The following is an 18,914-nucleotide window of genomic DNA, read 5'->3' as shown; positions in this document are numbered from 1 at the left end:
GTATTTTTTGCTTCATTCATTTTTTCCTTTCTTGTTCCATCCACTTCCCTGGCTTCTTTTTTATCATCTTCTCCTCTTCCCCCTCCTCCCCCTCCTCCCCCTCCTTCCCCTCTCTCCCCTCCTCCCCCTCCTCCCCCTCTTCCCCCTCCTTCCCCTCCTCCTCTTCCCGCTCCTCCTCCTCCCCCTCTTCTTCCTTCTCCTCTTCTTCTTCCTCCTTCTCCTCTTTCTCCTCCTCTTCCTCCTTCTCTTCTTCCTCCTTCTCCCTCCCCTTTTAAAAAAGGTCTCTTTGCATAGCTCATTTGCCTCTGAACTCACTGTGTATACCTAGATGGCCTTGAGCTCACTGAGATCCACCTGCCTCTGTCTCCCTAGTGCTGGGATTAAAGGCTTTCCTGATTTCTTAAAGTGACATTTCTCTAATTGTTTAAACTTATATATTATACATATTTAGATGTGAAAGCCATCTGCTTAAAATTTTATGATACATTGCTTCAGTTTCTATAGTTTTAGTATAAAATAGCTATGACATTGTTAATTTCCTTTGTGGATTTTGCCTTTGGCCCAAGACCTTTTAGAAATGTAGCTGAATTTTGCTTTGTTTTCTTTTGTTTGTTTGAACCACAGTTTCCTGGAAGTTCATCAACATTTAGTCCAGCCAGCCTCCTGGGTATTAGCACACTGGTTTGCGCCATCAGGCCTAGCTGACTTAGTGGGCTGTCTGGTGTGGATTCTTCATAGTTTGTTGATAGTCACTTTGGCAATAGTCCAACTGTGCTGTAGCAGATTGTGTGTTTTATAAGCATTGTGTCTGGGATTTTGTCCATCTCTGTTGACTTTGCCTTTTAATTCTATTGCTTAGATCTTTAATAGACAGCTAACTTCTTCCCTAACAAAATTCAAGGTGTAAGTCTTACATGGGAGGGTGGGGGACTGCATTCCCTGGGTTCTGTGTGCTTTTGCTGTCTGTATTTGAATAGTATATTATTGATGCAAAGAAGCACCATTCATCAACGTTGTCATGTTCATTAAAAAAAAACCCAAACATTTAGAAATTGAAAAATAATGCATCCAAACCTTCAAATATTGTGTTAGTCAAATTTAATAATTTATGTGCACTGTAAAGCCTGGAGATAATGGATTACACTGTAGAAAAGTTACGCTTTAGGATCCTGTTACATATGAAAATATGGATTTGCGTTGTTGTTATTTACCATTTCTAGGTAGGGAAGTGTGGAGCGGGATCAAGGTCTTTCCTCAGATGCTTTCATGCTGCTGGTCTTTACTTTCTTCAGGCTTCGTAAAGTTAGATAATTATCACCTTTATGGTTCATATTTAGACTAAAGCCTTTAATGCTGCCCAGTAAACCAGAGTACATTCATGACATGAAAGGGAAGTAGGTAAGTTCTACAGCTTTTCCCCTTTTGGGCTGTAATTATGTCTGACGTTGAAGAGGGGAAATCATAAGTGAGTGCAAGGAGTCAGAGCTAGGTAGCAAAGCTCTGCGTTGGGTACAGAGGGGGTTCCCGGGACTGCTGGGGGCTGTGAGGACGCCGTCAACCAGGGCAGCTGACGGGACCGCAAAGATTGAGGTTGCAGAAATTTAAGTGGAAGCCATCAGGCACGTGTGTGGTTATAGGATGGATAAGTTAGTTAAATTAGAACAGGACTTCCTGTTGGATATCTGGCTAAACCATGGGCCTTTGGGCTGGGGTAGTCAATCACTAGTTCAAGATGTATAGCTCCTAAGTTTATAGTCAGCCTCAGTGTTTCTCAGCACTGAATCAAGCCTCAGGGGTTTTGTTTTTTGTTTTGTTTTTGTTTTGTTTGGGGGGGGTTGTCTGTTTCAAAGCTGATCTTTAAATGTGAAATTTCACTAGTAAGTGCTGCAAGAGGCCTTGCTCGTGGTGGGGTGCTGGCCTCCTCCAGGCACTGCCGTGGCTGCTGCCTCTCATGTGCTTCCCTGCGCACAGCCCTGTGCTGTTCTCCTGCCTGGGCAAGATGGCAGGCATTCACTGCTATCTCTCCCCACTGCTTGGTCGGCTGCCTCAGACAGACAGTGCGATCAAGTGCAGGCGAGGGCAGAGCTTGGGAATCTCCCCCATCTGCCTGTCTTTCCTCAACCTTTACTCTCTTCTCCTAAGGAACGATCTCCAGTCACCCAAAACAAGGGCAGCCTACTGGGGATGAGGACAGTGTCAGGCCTCGGGAGTTCTAGAGAGAAGACTTGCAGGCTCTTCCTAATAGAAACTCTGAAGGAAAAGGTTACCTAATAAATATTGTTTTGAAATACATTTATACACCTATTCTGGGTAGTATGTCAGGAGTGACATATGGAAAAAAGTCCTCTCTAAAACTGTAAGCTGCTTTAGTAAGGGCTCAGCTAGACTGACTCTTATGTCTAAATGAAATCCCCCCCAGCAGAAGAATATTGATACTAAGTGTTACCTGAAAAATCACAAATGGAAACATGCCTCTTTAAAAAAAAAAACCAAAAAAAACAAAAAAACAAGATTTACTTTATTCAGATATAATTACCCATAAGAAATTATGTAATTAGACATCAGTATTTTTTTATATTTTTGAGCCAAAGTTAGTTTTCTTTTTTCTCTATTTTTTTTTTACATTTTTTATTAGATATTTTCTTTATTTACATTTCAAACCCATGTGGCTGGAGCCGTGGGCCTCTCCATGGTCCTCTTTGGTTGGTGGTTAAGTCCCTGGGAGCTCTGTGGGTACTGGTTGGTTCATATTGTTACAGCCCCTTGTTACAGCCCCATAGGAGGACAAAGATGTATGCATGCCTCTTTACTGTGTACAGTTCTCAGGAGGGCAGGGCAGGCCTGCTGGTGTTACTCTGTAGTTTGCAGCATGAGACAGTAACCTGGGAGCAGGTGAGCATGGGCATGGTGTGGACTTGGCTTTGAAGAGGCAGGTGGAAGGAACTTTGGATATCTGTGGTATGACAAGGTGCATGCTGCACTCCCTCAGCAGACATCAGTCAGAAATGATCTCTTAACATAGTGCTGTAGCAGAGAAGACCTTAGAGTCTCCCACAAGGGTGCCAGTGCAGGTTTGTGAGAGGCTCATTCCAGTATGGGTCTAAAGGGCTGAAGACAGTTTACAAACAGAATAGAGAGGTGTGCAGGTTAACAGGGCTACCGTGTGCACATACCAGCCATTTTTTCCTTAAGGAATTTTATATATTAGAGTATCTTCTTTTCATGGTAGAAGTGTGCATGTAATTGATGTACTTATTTCCAAATCAGTGCTTTGAAGCACTTGTATTTTAAAAATGTGGATAGGATTGAAGGAAAGAAGCTCAAAAACCATCTTAGTTTGGGCTTTATTGCTGTGAAGAGACACTGTGACCATGGCAACTCTTATAAAGAACAACATTTAGTTGGAGCTGGCTTACAAGTTCAGAGGTTCTGTTCATTATCATCATGGTGGGGTGCAGGCAGACATGGTGCTGGAGAAGGAGCTGAGAGGTTGAGAGGTCTGCATCTTCTTTTCTTTTTCTTTTCTTTTTTTTTTTTTTAGTTTTTCGAAACAGGGTTTCTCTGTGTAGCCCTGGCTGTCCTGGAACTCACTCTGTAGACCAGGCTGGCCTTGAAATCAGAAATCTGCCTGCCTCTGCCTCTCTAAGTGCTGGGATTAAAGGCATGCGCTACCACTGCCCAGAAAGAGGTCTACATCTTGAACTAAGAGGCCTTGTTCCACACTGGAGATATCTTAAGCATAAGGGACCTCAAGTCCACTCCCACAGTGACACACTTATTCCAACAAGGCCACACCTCTTAATAGTGCCACTCCCTATGAGCCAAACATTCAAGCACGTGAGTCTATAGGGGCCACACCTAGTCAGACCCTGACAAATACTCTTTGGGAGTAGGCACAGCCCTGTAGCAGGTCTTTCTCCTGAAGCCAGGATGACTGGGAATCTCCGGCAAAAGAACAAGAGTGAGTGTATGGTGACCTGCTATGCTTCCTGGAGGAGGTGGTCACTCAGGAGCCCGGGAGGTCAGTGGGCGCCAGTCAAGGCCAGGCCGGAAAGCTCCCTGGGTTCTACCACTGTATAATTGGAAGGGTGAATGAAAGGTTAGGTTGCTACCTGTGACCTAACCCATTTAAAAATATTTTTATTAAGGTTTTGAGAATTTTCTACATGCACACAGTGTATTTTAATCATGTTCATGCACACCCTACGCTCCCAATTCCTCCCGGGACCATCATCTACCTACTTTTTTAGGCAACATACAACACAAAATACTGTTCATGGGACAATTAAAGTTGAAACTTTCATCACGTTTTTAAGATCCAATATGTGTGTGCATGCGTGCTTGTACCGAGGCTGGGGGACAGCCTTCAGGAGTCAGGTCTCTTTCCTCTGTAGTCCTGGGGTCAAGGTCAGGCTTTCAGGTTTGGCAGCAGGTGCTTTTGTCTCCGTAGCCATCCTCCTGGTCCCTAGGATTTAACTTTTCACTATTTTTGTCTTTTCTTTTAGTTTTCCAAAAGAAGTGGTAAATGCTCTCACACTCTTTATCTCAGATAAAATGTGTGCCAAGAAGAAATTTATAGTTGTTGACTGGAATGTTGGAATTACATGTTTTGAAGATCAGGATTTTCTGGGTGGTTAGAAATTAAAATGCTTTAAATACTGTAGATTTTTAGTTTTAAGACAAACATAAAGGGTTCTGGCCAAATGCATTTTAGACACATTCCTGTTTGTGCGAGTTCATGAAGCGTGATGAGTATTTTAAGAAGATAAACTGCTTCACAGCTCCTACTCTGTCCAGGTCAGGCTTTGCTGTCAGACCTGCTTGTCTGACTTGGTGTGGAGCTCCAGCCTTCAGGCCTTGCTGGGGTCTCCAGGAAGGGGTCTGGTCTTCTCGTGGGGTCCTGGGAGGTTCCCTCCTTCTTGCCTGCTGGATTGCTTAGAGCTACATCTACTGAAGAAACTGTAGGGACTGGGAGAGACACGTTTCTGTGTGCCCGCCTACCTTCAGTTCTGGGTTCATCTCATTTTCCTTCCGACATTTTCCCACATGTTTACCTTACCAACCATTAATTAATTATATGCTAATTGTGTACTTGAATACATAATTACAATCACTATGTTTTATATCACCACTACTAACACTGTCGGGGAGAACTTGTTGGGACATTAATTAAAAACAAAAACAAAACCTCAGGTGGGGATGGCATTGTCACTGGCTAGCAGGATGCTTTGGTGGTGGGTGGTGTCTTAAAATGGCTCTGCTGCCTCCTGCTCCATATCTCACCTCCATCTGATGCAGTTAGCAGGATTATGATACTTGAGGGCAGAAGATGATGTTTTATCTGATATTTTACAGAAAAAGGTATAATCCTATAAAAAGACCCAGCAAGACAACATTTCTTCAGAGGGATCAGCTGTAGTGAGTTTTACAGCAGGGCAGATTCTGCTCACTTCATCTCCAAGTACAGGGGACACGGGCTTACTTGTGGCAGAGCGCCAGGCTGGGGAGTTTGGTGGATAGAATATTGCTAAGCAGGAAGTGTTAGAGAATATTCTAGCTAATCAAACCTACAGAATATTTTTTGGCTTTGGTGACTCCGCACCACTTGAGGTACTGAGGATAAGGGGGTCATGAGGATCTTGGTCTTGAGTATGGTGGATTCTGGCTAAATTGTCTACTGTGATTTGGAAATGAATCATGACCCAAATGATTGTTTGCTGGAAGTTTGGTCCCCAGTGAGGCAGTTTTGGAGTTATAGGACCTTCATCCTACCATCCTAGAAGAAATGGCTGTGGCTCCTAAGGGACCCTGATTAAGTCCTGTGGCTACTTATTGGGTAGGTTGTTATAAGAGAACAGGCCTTTGCCCTGTCTCTCCATGTGATCTCTCTTCTGCTGTCTCTCCGTGTGATCTCTTCTGCCTGTCTCTCCGTGTGATCTCTCTTCTGCCTGTCTCTCCCTGTGATCTCTTCTGCCTATCTCTCCATGTGATCTCTTCTGCCTGTCTCTCCATGTGATCTCTTCTGCCTGTCTCTCCATGTGATCTCTTCTGCCTGTCTCTCCATGTGATCTCTTCTGCCTATCTCTCCATGTGATCTCTTCTGCCTGTCTCTCCGTGTGATCTCTCTTCTGCCTGTCTCTCCATGTGATCTCTTCTGCCTGTCTCTCCATGTGATCTCTTCTGCCTATCTCTCCATGTGATCTCTTCTGCCTGTCTCTCCGTGTGATCTCTCTTCTGCCTGTCTCTCCCTGTGATCTCTTCTGCCTGTCTCTCCCTGTGATCTCTTCTGCCTATCTCTCCATGTGATCTCTTCTGCCTGTCTCTCCGTGTGATCTCTCTTCTGCCTGACTCTCCATGTGATCTCTTCTGCCTGTCTCTCCGTGTGATCTCTTCTGCCTGTCTCTCCGTGTGGTGTCTTTTGTACATGTTCCCACCATCTGTCACCATCTGCCAGGAGATTCTCGTTATTAGGACTACCTAGTCTTAGACTGCTAGTTTCCAAAAGTGTGATTCTAATAAATTTGCTTTCTTTATAAAACACCCAGCCTCATAGACCTTTTTGAAGCAAAAGAAAACAGTAAACATGTCAATTAAGCAGGATTTTTCTAAAAGTGGACAATATCTAAATTAACATGGAAACCTAAATTCAAACATCTTGAGCTGAGAAAAGAGAAACTTGTTGCCCCCACCACCACCCCCCAGCTCACCACAGCAATAACTTACATTGGCAGTTTATAGAATGAATGAGGAGTTGGCAGGTATCTTTAGCATACTTCCTTTTAAATTTGCATTTTATCATTTTCTTTGAAGTATTTTAAAGTAATTGACATCTAATGCTCACCCATTTATAGCGCAATGGCTATTTATAGAACTAAGATGCAAGTGTTCATAAATGAGCTTAAAGGGATGCCGTTAGTGTGTCAGTATCATGTGGTTAGTACAGCTGAATACTTAAAGGCCAGATGCTTATATTTTATAGGAAATTGAGGTTAAGCCTTGTGCTTGATCCTTGAGCCTAGGGGAACTGACAAAATAAAAACTGTCTGGTTTTTCAATAGTATTTTTTTTAAATACCAAGATGGGCTAGGGTATAAGTTCCCAGATTGCTGAGATTTCTGTTTTCTTCTTGACCAAGGAGTATACCAGTCAGAGGAAGGGCAGGCTGTCTGCAGATACTTGTCCAGTGAACCATCCCTTAGCCAAAGCCTGGCTTGTGGTACTGATGCACACCGTCTTATCATGCACACTGAAGTGTTGCAGGAGTCGTCATGCACACCTTTAATAATCCTGATCCTTTCTCAAGCATTGCTGCCTTCCTCTCAAGAATGCTTTACTTTTGAAACACTGACCTGTTGGGTGTGTCCCACCCTCTAACCATGTAGAAAGCGTGGCAGGTTGCTGCCAGCATCACTGCAGGAAGAGGTAGCTAACATTCAAGCTCTTCCTGAGCCCCAGAAACTTGTAGTGTCTGAGTCTGAGGATGCAGACCAGCCGTCCATTAGAGTCCATTAGAGCACAGGTGACAGTGTTGACTGGTTCACCAGGCAAGAGACAAATAACGTCATAAATAAATAAATAAATAAATAAATAAATAAATAAATAAATAAATAAATAAAAATAGGCAAATAACGTCAGGGCAGGGAAGACGTGGCGGCAGGAGCAGGAAGCTGGTTGGTTGCATTGTATCTGAACTCAGGAAGCAGAGGATGATGGACAGCAAGGGGGGCTGGGATAGAAAGGCTGAAGTCTTGCTCGCCCCAGTGATCCACTAAGGCTCCACCCACCTCCTAAGAGCTTCACAACCTCCGGTACAGCGCCGCCAGCTGGAGGCCGAATGCTCAAGCATGCAAGGGCAGGAAGGACTTTCACTTTCTGGATCAAATTCGTGAATTCCCAAAACGATCTCTTTCTTCATTAGGAATGGAGTCAGTTCTTCCTTTCTCTGGCTCTTCTCCTTAACAGGGTCACAGGAAAGGATCATTCCATCAGCAAAGCCTTTCAGAGTCCTGGGGCAGACGCTGCTCTGGGGATGGAGATAGTAGCCGCTGTGAATGAGCCCACATTCCAGGAGCTAAACTCCCACGCTCCTGCCTCTGGTTTCTTAGATAACGTGTTTCTCTGTAGAAGGGATTTTAGCTTTCTTTAATAAAGAAGAACTTACTCTCTTCAACTACATTGTTCAGTTTTTTTCCCCCAAGAGTCTAAGTGTCATAGGATAGGTCTAACTAGTTTCATAGAAAAAGCCTTAAATAACATGGACATTGTACCAAGCTCAAGCTCTATAAGTCTTCCTGGTTGGGAAAGTAAGAACCTGAAGTTTATCATCACATTGAATTTTGGGAGTTATCAGTCCAGTCTAACCCTTTTTGGCACTGTGGATTAGCGTTTATCTCGACATTTTAATCTCTTAGGCGCTTCGTCAGTTATTATGTGCACTTGAAAGTTAAGAGAGCACTTGAACACACTTGCTGGAAACAAAGGAGCACAAGTATCCCTTTGGGGTTTAAATAGATTTGAAAGATCAGTGCCAATACCGTCACTCCCTCTAATCCTGTTTTTTCTTGTGCAAACCCTTATTTGACAGTCCTTCTTAAAATTAAATGGAATGCCTTCAGTCATGTTATCTTGTCAGCTAAAATATTCAAAGGTTATTTTTACACTATAATGAGATCTGTCATTCATGTTTCTCCCATGATGTTATTTTTAAATTTCCTGACCCTTGCTGCAGTGGCTTATTAAGCAGTTTACTGATGTGCCTGTTGTTTTGTTTTCTGAAGCCACTGCCGAAAGCTATGGTGTCTCGTCTCTGTGAATCTAAGAAGGTTTGCGCAGCCGCAGAAATGCAGCTTCAGGTATGTGTGTTATTAGCATGTGCCTCATGCTAATGTTTTCCAGACATTATCCCATATATTCACACAACTTTAAATTCTTGCCAGTGCCACACATTTATTACAATAATTATGCTTCTGAACACCTTTCATCTCAGTTCAAAGAACTTGGCCAGAACTGACTCATGAAATTCTCACACTATCTGTATGAGATACATGTGAAATATGAAATATGACCATTTCCCATTTTTATCTAGAAAATCAAAGCCTATCAGGACTATACAGCCATGTTAGGGCTCAGACCTAACCATGTATTGTTACACATGTTCTGTTTTTTAAAAACAATTTGTGGCTCTTCATGTGAAGTTTAAACAGTTATTATTAGTTTTAGGATAGTATTTACAGACAGTTTCCTGGATTACAAGATGAAGACAAGGACAATTTGATGAACCATCTGGATGCCAGGTCTGTTAGCAGATGTTCAGATATTTGTCCTTACTGAGATTGTTTGTGGGAGTGTCTTGTGCTTACGTCTTAAAGTAATGAACAGTTCCTGCACACTCCCCTTTGACCTCAGCAGCAGCCTGTCAGGATCCAGCTAACTCTTTCAGATGGAAACAGTTCTCCAGTTGCTTTTGGTTTTTAAAAATTCTCTACCCAAAACCCAAAACCAAATGCAATTCCTAGCAGGCAATAACTGGGCTGTTTTGTTGTATCTTGGAATGTATTCTACCTAAGGGTATGGTGTAGCTCTGGAGCATGCAACAGGCTCTGGCTTCAGTCCCTGACTTCCTTAGTGAGGAGAATGGTTATATGGCCATAACCATGGATTTTCATTTGATTTGTGTTATTCAGTGGCCATGCATATGAATTCAATTAAAAATTAATTTTAATTTTTTTAATAATAGTCTTGCCCGGAGAAAGGCATTTGATAACTTTGTTTTGATTTTGATATCTCAGGAATAGACCAGGCTGGCCTTGAGTATGATCCTCCTGCCAGAGTCTTTTGGAGCTGGGATTGCATGCATGTGCACCCTGGCACTGAAGCCTTCTACTTTGCTTCTAAAAGTCTCGTGGAGCCTTCTCTCTGAGCAGCTGTTCCAATCATTTCATTTTAAACCAGGAGCCAACTGTTCTTTTCTTCCCATCCAAAAGAATAAGCCTGAGAGAGGGAGCCATTCCCCACGCTACAGGTGCTATACCCTGCCTCTGAGCTGCAGTACAGGCAGCAGGTAGAGAGGCTCAAGCTGGTCTAGACAGTATGGTAGAAACTGTGGCACTCCTCTAGTCATGCACGGTCTAACAGAAGGGCTGAGTACTTTTGTATGGCAGTAAGGCTGGGTTCCAGGAGGGCAACTGCTGGGTGAGCAGTGTATTGTTCACTGCTCTGTTACTGTGATACAGCACCATGAAGAGAACTAGCTTAAGGAACTGGGAGCCCCAGCAGAGCAATCCCAGTGGAGGCACAGCAGACAGGAACAGGCAGCCGAGAGCAAGCGTGCATCCTAAACTTCAAGCACAAAGCAGAAAGAATGGACAAGAAGTGACATGGAATCTTTAATCTCAAAGCTCCCTTCCAGTACATACTTCTTCCAAGAAGGCCACACCTAAATCTCTCCAAACAGTGCCACCAAACTAGGGACCAAGTGTTCCTAAAAGTCCACATGTACGTCGTTTAAAAGGCATAATCGAAGGAACAAAGCTCTTGAATTCTTGCTTGTTTGTAGAGTAGGACAAAGAGTGTGCCTCTCAGCTCAGGTGAGAATTAAGAGTCAGTTCATAATCATCTACTCTGACAGCTCTGCTTTCTTGGGTTATCATTATCCATTGTTACTGCTCATGGCAGAACTGAGAGAGCTGTATTTAGCTGTATGTTTAGATAACCAGCTAGAGGAACACAATGTTTATATTCAGAAAATGTCTATATTTTTCCAGGGAAGGCTTAACTTAGCTTTATAATTCACAAGCATAATTCTATATGTAGGTGAAGGCAGGGGCCAGAGGTCATCTACATGTTTTCTTTTATCCAAACTAATCCTCACGTCTTTCAAGTCAGCAGCTGCGCATTCTCTGCAGATTCCATTTCTAAGCCATAAAGACTCACTGCAGCGGTGTAATTGCATGTCAAACTGTCTCTTTAAATAAAACACTGCAGCTTTCTTGTAAATCCCCACGGTGTTACCACCCCAGCACTCAGGTCAGATGTCCAGATTTTATGTTCAGATTTCCTTTGGTGTTCCTCTATTCCGTGGCCACTTCCCAGGACTAGGGTGAGGGGTCCTCCTCCTCCCCCACTGCCCCCTGCTGCAGCTGTTTCCTTTGTTCTTTCTGATACAGATCTGCCATGGCCCTTGCACCAAACCCTGCAACAGCTGCATGAGGGTCTGCCCCTCTGGGCTCTCCTACACTAGGTGCTTTCTACATCTCTTTGTGTGCAACTTAGTGTTCCTTCAGTTCTAGATACAAAGCTAGGGTGCTGGCCGCCTCGCACCTCTCACCGATGATGTACAGGATCCAGGAAGAAACCCAACAAGATTTGTTAGTTACAAGGACCACAAGCTATAACTCTGATTCTTTAAAACATATTTATAACTGCATAATTCCAGTTCTGTGACCACAGATTTAATGATGAATAAGGTTCAAAACTGAACAGCAACCTTGATTATGGAAAGCTTGAGAGTGCCCCTTTACACTCTCAACTGGTTATATATGTGGTTCAGAGTATGTCTCAAATAACACATATTTATGTTTGTGAGTCTTTTCAGCTGTGGTTCATAAGTGCCATTCTGGTGCACTTACGACATCTTTGACTGACCACATCTTAAATACAGGATGGACTACCAAAGCTAAACAGAGGTTTCTGTCTGCCTAGGTCTTTTATGCCGCCCTGGATCAAATCTACCATGGCCAGCATCCCCTGAAGAAGTCAACCACAGACATCCTCATGGAAACACAGGAGCGGTTTTATGGCTTACCCTATGTTCCTGACACTGTGAGTCCGCATTTTAATCTGGCATGCTGTGACTGGCTCTGCTCATTTCTCTAGGCCACCATCAATACCTCCTGGAGGACTTGAGATCCGTACATTTGTGTTGAATTTCCCCATGGGCAGATGTTAGGAGCCTCCTGCTCCGTGTATTTTCTCTCTTCTCTCAGTGCATCCCACATGCCAAGGAACCCCGGATTAGTCAGTATTTTTTTTTGTTTGTTTTTTAATACATATATATGTTGAGACACTCCTAGTATTCATTGTAAAGAGAACTACCATTTATTGGGTACCTTACATCGTTCCAGGGGTTGTGCTATATTCTTTATGTCCTGTCTTACTTAGTGCCCTGCTAGCTAGAGGGCAGGAGGCTGGTTGCCATTTCCAAGTCCTAGGTGCCTGGCCTCACTTCTCTGCTTCGGAAAAATAACTCTTAATTTCCCTCTTAAACCAGCCTAATCTTGTAAGTCCTCTCCTCTCACTGGGGCTCCTATTGAGGCCCTTCCCAGGATTAGATAGCGATGTACTGGGATTGAAAGGAACTTTAGACTTTCTGGTTAGTCCCAGGTTCCTGTGGAAAGAGGATCAACTGATTGGCTCAGCAGTGTGGACTCATTTCTCATGGCTTCCCAGTTGTAGGTGTTAAGAACCCACAGAAACTTGACACTGCACTAGAATGCTTTCTAAGTATTTAAGCAGAGAGGGTATTAGTTGAATCCCATAACCGGAAAGGTGCAGATGTTTCTAGTTCTAACTAAACTGAATCTAGGTCTTCTATAGCATCACTACACATGTGTCTCTTCTCTGTTCTCAGCTCTGTTATTCTCTGGGTTTGTTTTATTTTACCAGTCCAGGAGGAGAGCTGGCTACAACTGGCTTGAAATTGAATCCTAGTCAGTCCAATAAGGAATTAGTGCTAAGAGAATTCCATGAACTATGGGAAGACAAAGTCAGTGCGAACTTAATGATGTTCAGAGACTAAGTTAATCATTAAATTGTAACTAGCCCCAGGTCACTATCTCCTCACTAGTAAATATGTTCAGAAATAATGCCTGTTGAGGGGGCATTTGACCTCTACAGTGCTCTGCGTCTTTAGATTTTTACCTTAGAAGCTGAATGTTCTAGACGTACACAATCACAGCCCTAATTGCCTGTTTTTGATCTTCTATCATTTATTATTCTAACCTATGATCTATTGAGCTCTTCAGTATCTGTGCTAGGGAACATTGTCGGGATGGAAACAACCTCTTAACTATGGAAGACAGAATAGTAACAGTTTCCTGGGTTTTAATAACTGTTACCTTTGCGAGGATTCAGTAGGGTGTTTTTTTGTTGTTGTTGTTTTGTTTCGTTTCGTTTTGGGGTTTGTGGGGTTTTTTTCCTTCTTGTTGTTCTTCTTGTTGTTCTCACCAAATATTCCACTTAGCTTTCTAAACAACTAATAATTCAAGTTGGGGCAAAAGAGATGTCCCAGTGGGTAAGAAGACTTGCTGCTCTTTCAGAGGACCCAGGTTCAATTATCAGTGCTTACATGGAGGCTTATAGCCATGTGTAACTCCAGCTTCAGGGACTATGGCACCTTCTGGCTTCCTTATTCCACAGGCAGTAGGCACACACACACACACACACACACACACCACCCAAACACAATATAAATAAGTCTTAAAGAAAAATTAATGCAAGTTCAATTCATACAAAAATAACCACTGAAGAGAGAGCCTCATAAGTAAGTGTAGATGGGGGCAGACTGGACATTCTCCAAACCTATAGAACTCAGTGTGGCGAGGAACATGGCCGATACCACTCCTTCTCCCGTGTCTGTTACTTTTCCATTGCTGTGATAAAACAGCACGACCAAGACAACTTACAAAAGAAAGCATTTAATTGAAGTTTCCGTTTCAGAAGGTTAGAGTCCATGATGGCAGTGAAGAGACAGCTGAGTGCTCACATCTGAGCTACAGCCTCGAGGCAGAGAGAGGGGGCACACTGGAATGAAGGCAGAGGGGGGGCACACTGGAATGAAGGCAGAGAGAGGGGCACACTGGAATGAAGGCAGAGAGGGGGGACACACTGGAATGAAGGCAGAGAGAGGGGGCACACTGGAATGAAGGCAGAGAGAGGGAGCACACTGGAATGAAGGCAGAGAGGGAGCACACTGGAATGAAGGCAGAGAGAGGGAGCACACTGGAATGAAGGCAGAGAGAGGGGGCACACTGGAATGAAGGCAGAGAGAGGGGGCACACTGGAATGAAGGCAGAGAGAGGGAGCACACTGGAATGAAGGCAGAGAGAGGGAGCACACTGGAATGAAGGCAGAGAGGGAGCACACTGGAATGAAGACAGAGAGAGGGTGGGCACACTGGAATGAAGGCAGAGAGAGGGTGGGCACACTGGAATGAAGGCAGAGAGGGAGCACACTGGAATGAAGGCAGAGAGAGGGAGCACACTGGAATGAAGGCAGAGAGAGGGGCACACTGGAATGAAAGGCAGAGAGAGGGAGCACACGGGAATGAAGGCAGATAGAGGGGGAGCACACTGGAATGAAGGCAGAGAGAGGGGGGGCACACTGGAATGAAGGCAGAGAGAGGGGGCACACTGGAATGAAGGCAGAGAGAGGGGCACACTGGAATGAAGGCAGAGAGAGGGAGCACACTGGAATGAAGACAGAGAGAGGGGGCACACTGGAATGAAGGCAGAGAGAGGGGCAAACTGGAATGAAGGCAGAGAGAGGGGGCACACTGGAATGAAGACAGAGAGAGGAGCACACTGGAATGAAGACAGAGAGAGGGAGCACACTGGAATGAAGGCAGAGAGAGGGGGCACACTGGAATGAAGGCAGAGAGAGGGGGCACACTGGAATGAAGACAGAGAGAGGGAGCACACTGGAATGAAGGCAGAGAGGGAGCACACTGGAATGAAGGCAGAGAGAGGGGGCACACTGGAATGAAGGCAGAGAGAGGGAGCACACTGGAATGAAGGCAGAGAGAGGGAGCACACTGGAATGAAGGCAGAGAGGGGGCACACTGGAATGAAGGCAGAGAGAGGGAGCACACTGGAATGAAGACAGAGAGAGGGAGCACACTGGAATGAAGGCAGAGAGAGGGAGCACACTGGAATGAAGGCAGAGAGAGGGAGCACACTGGAATGAAGGCAGAGAGAGGGGGCACACTGGAATGAAGGCAGAGAGAGGGGCACACTGGAATGAAGGCAGATAGAGGGGGCACACTGGAATGAAGGCAGTGAGAGGGAGCACACTGGAATGAAGGCAGAGAGAGGGGCACACTGGAATGAAGACAGAGAGAGGGTGGGCACACTGGAATGAAGGCAGAGAGAGGGGGAGCACACTGGAATGAAGGCAGATAGAGGGGGCACACTGGAATGAAGGCAGTGAGAGGGTGGGCACACTGGAATGAAGGCAGAGAGAGGGGCACACTGGAATGAAGGCAGTGAGAGGGAGCACACTGGAATGAAGGCAGAGAGAGGGGGAGCACACTGGAATGAAGGCAGAGAGAGTGGGCACACTGGAATGAAGGCAGAGAGAGGGAGCACACTGGAATGAAGGCAGTGAGAGGGAGCACACTGGAATGAAGGCAGAGAGAGGGGCACACTGGAATGAAGGCAGAGAGAGGGGCACACTGGAATGAAGGCAGAGAGAGGGGGCACACTGGAATGAAGACAGAGAGAGGGGCACACTGGAATGAAGGCAGAGAGGGGGCACACTGGAATGAAGGCAGAGAGAGGGGCACACTGGAATGAAGGCAGAGAGAGGGAGCACACTGGAATGAAGGCAGAGAGAGGGGCACACTGGAATGAAAGGCAGAGAGAGGGGCACACTGGAATGAAGGGAGAGGGGGCACACTGGAATGAAGGCAGAGAGGGGGGCACACTGGAATGAAGGCAGAGAGAGGGGGCACACTGGAATGAAGGCAGAGAGGGGGCACACTGGAATGAAGGCAGAGAGAGGGAGCACACTGGAATGAATACAGAGAGAGGGGGAGCACACTGGAATGAAGGCAGAGAGAGGGAGCACACTGGAATGAAGGCAGAGAGAGGGAGCACACTGGAATGAAGACAGAGGGGGCACACTGGAATGAAGGCAGAGAGAGGGGCACACTGGAATGAAGGCAGAGAGAGGGGGCACACTGGAATGAAGACAGAGAGAGGGAGCACACTGGAATGAAGACAGAGAGAGGGAGCACACTGGAATGAAGGCAGAGAGGGGGCACACTGGAATGAAGGCAGAGAGAGGGAGCACACTGGAATGAAGACAGAGAGAGGGAGCACACTGGAATGAAGGCAGAGAGAGGGAGCACACTGGAATGAAGGCAGAGAGAGGGAGCACACTGGAATGAAGGCAGAGAGAGGGGGCACACTGGAATGAAGGCAGAGAGAGGGGCACACTGGAATGAAGGCAGATAGAGGGGGCACACTGGAATGAAGGCAGTGAGAGGGAGCACACTGGAATGAAGGCAGAGAGAGGGGCACACTGGAATGAAGACAAAGAGAGGGTGGGCACACTGGAATGAAGGCAGAGAGAGGGGGCACACTGGAATGAAGGCAGAGAGAGGGAGCACACTGGAATGAAGGCAGAGAGAGGGAGCACACTGGAATGAAGGCAGAGAGGGAGCACACTGGAATGAAGACAGAGAGAGGGTGGGCACACTGGAATGAAGGCAGAGAGAGGGTGGGCACACTGGAATGAAGGCAGAGAGGGAGCACACTGGAATGAAGGCAGAGAGAGGGAGCACACTGGAATGAAGGCAGAGAGAGGGGCACACTGGAATGAAAGGCAGAGAGAGGGAGCACACGGGAATGAAGGCAGATAGAGGGGGAGCACACTGGAATGAAGGCAGAGAGAGGGGGGGCACACTGGAATGAAGGCAGAGAGAGGGGGCACACTGGAATGAAGGCAGAGAGAGGGGCACACTGGAATGAAGGCAGAGAGAGGGAGCACACTGGAATGAAGACAGAGAGAGGGGGCACACTGGAATGAAGGCAGAGAGAGGGGAAAACTGGAATGAAGGCAGAGAGAGGGGGCACACTGGAATGAAGACAGAGAGAGGAGCACACTGGAATGAAGACAGAGAGAGGGAGCACACTGGAATGAAGGCAGAGAGAGGGGGCACACTGGAATGAAGGCAGAGAGAGGGGGCACACTGGAATGAAGACAGAGAGAGGGAGCACACTGGAATGAAGGCAGAGAGGGAGCACACTGGAATGAAGGCAGAGAGAGGGGGGCACACTGGAATGAAGGCAGAGAGAGGGAGCACACTGGAATGAAGGCAGAGAGAGGGAGCACACTGGAATGAAGGCAGAGAGGGGGCACACTGGAATGAAGGCAGAGAGAGGGAGCACACTGGAATGAAGACAGAGAGAGGGAGCACACTGGAATGAAGGCAGAGAGAGGGAGCACACTGGAATGAAGGCAGAGAGAGGGAGCACACTGGAATGAAGGCAGAGAGAGGGGGCACACTGGAATGAAGGCAGAGAGAGGGGCACACTGGAATGAAGGCAGATAGAGGGGGCACACTGGAATGAAGGCAGTGAGAGGGAGCACACTGGAATGAAGGCAGAGAGAGGGGCACACTGGAATGAAGACAGAGAGAGGGTGGGCACACTGGAATGAAGGCAGAGAGAGGGGGAGCACACTGGAATGAAGGCAGATAGAGGGGGCACACTGGAATGAAGGCAGTGAGAGGGTGGGCACACTGGAATGAAGGCAGAGAGAGGGGCACACTGGAATGAAGGCAGTGAGAGGGAGCACACTGGAATGAAGGCAGAGAGAGGGGGAGCACACTGGAATGAAGGCAGAGAGAGGGGGCACACTGGAATGAAGGCAGAGAGAGGGAGCACACTGGAATGAAGGCAGTGAGAGGGAGCACACTGGAATGAAGGCAGAGAGAGGGGCACACTGGAATGAAGGCAGAGAGAGGGGCACACTGGAATGAAGGCAGAGAGAGGGGGCACACTGGAATGAAGACAGAGAGAGGGGCACACTGGAATGAAGGCAGAGAGGGGGCACACTGGAATGAAGGCAGAGAGAGGGGCACACTGGAATGAAGGCAGAGAGAGGGAGCACACTGGAATGAAGGCAGAGAGAGGGGCACACTGGAATGAAAGGCAGAGAGAGGGGCACACTGGAATGAAGGGAGAGGGGGCACACTGGAATGAAGGCAGAGAGGGGGGCACACTGGAATGAAGGCAGAGAGAGGGGGCACACTGGAATGAAGGCAGAGAGGGGGCACACTGGAATGAAGGCAGAGAGAGGGAGCACACTGGAATGAATACAGAGAGAGGGGGAGCACACTGGAATGAAGGCAGAGAGAGGGAGCACACTGGAATGAAGGCAGAGAGAGGGAGCACACTGGAATGAAGACAGAGGGGGCACACTGGAATGAAGGCAGAGAGAGGGGCACACTGGAATGAAGGCAGAGAGAGGGGGCACACTGGAATGAAGACAGAGAGAGGGAGCACACTGGAATGAAGACAGAGAGAGGGAGCACACTGGAATGAAGGCAGAGAGGGGGCACACTGGAATGAAGGCAGAGAGAGGGAGCACACTGGAATGAAGACAGAGAGAGGGAGCACACTGGAATGAAGGCAGAGAGAGGGAGCACACTGGAATGAAGGCAGAGAGAGGGAGCACACTGGAATGAAGGCAGAGAGAGGGGGCACACTGGAATGAAGGCAGAGAGAGGGGCACACTGGAATGAAGGCAGATAGAGGGGGCACACTGGAATGAAGGCAGTGAGAGGGAGCACACTGGAATGAAGGCAGAGAGAGGGGCACACTGGAATGAAGACAAAGAGAGGGTGGGCACACTGGAATGAAGGCAGAGAGAGGGGGCACACTGGAATGAAGGCAGTGAGAGGGAGCACACTGGAATGAAGGCAGAGAGAGGGGCACACTGGAATGAAGACAGAGAGAGGGTGGGCACACTGGAATGAAGGCAGAGAGAGGGGGCACACTGGAATGAAGGCAGAGAGAGGGGGCACACTGGAATGAAGGCAGAGAGAGGGGGCACACTGGAATGAAGGCAGAGAGAGGGGGCACACTGGAATGAAGGCAGAGAGAGGGGGAGCACACTGGAATGAAGGCAGA

General features: G+C 46.7%; 1 protein-coding gene across 1 annotated transcript in view; it reads left to right on the top strand.

Moving 5' to 3' along the window:
• Positions 1-18,914, top strand: part of Mipep (mitochondrial intermediate peptidase) — a 128,539-nt gene that overhangs the window by 51,661 nt on the left and 57,964 nt on the right. The window contains exons 15-16 of the mRNA XM_052191265.1: positions 8,778-8,852; positions 11,701-11,820. Of these exons, the coding sequence (XP_052047225.1) occupies positions 8,778-8,852; positions 11,701-11,820 (195 nt within the window). The remainder of the gene's footprint in view (positions 1-8,777; positions 8,853-11,700; positions 11,821-18,914) is intronic.

This window comes from Apodemus sylvaticus, chromosome 8 (genome assembly GCF_947179515.1).
Source record: "Apodemus sylvaticus chromosome 8, mApoSyl1.1, whole genome shotgun sequence".
Taxonomy (NCBI): domain Eukaryota; kingdom Metazoa; phylum Chordata; class Mammalia; order Rodentia; family Muridae; genus Apodemus; species Apodemus sylvaticus.
The sequence above is the reverse complement of the archived record's forward strand: the minus strand, read 5'-3'. Positions and strand labels throughout refer to the sequence as shown.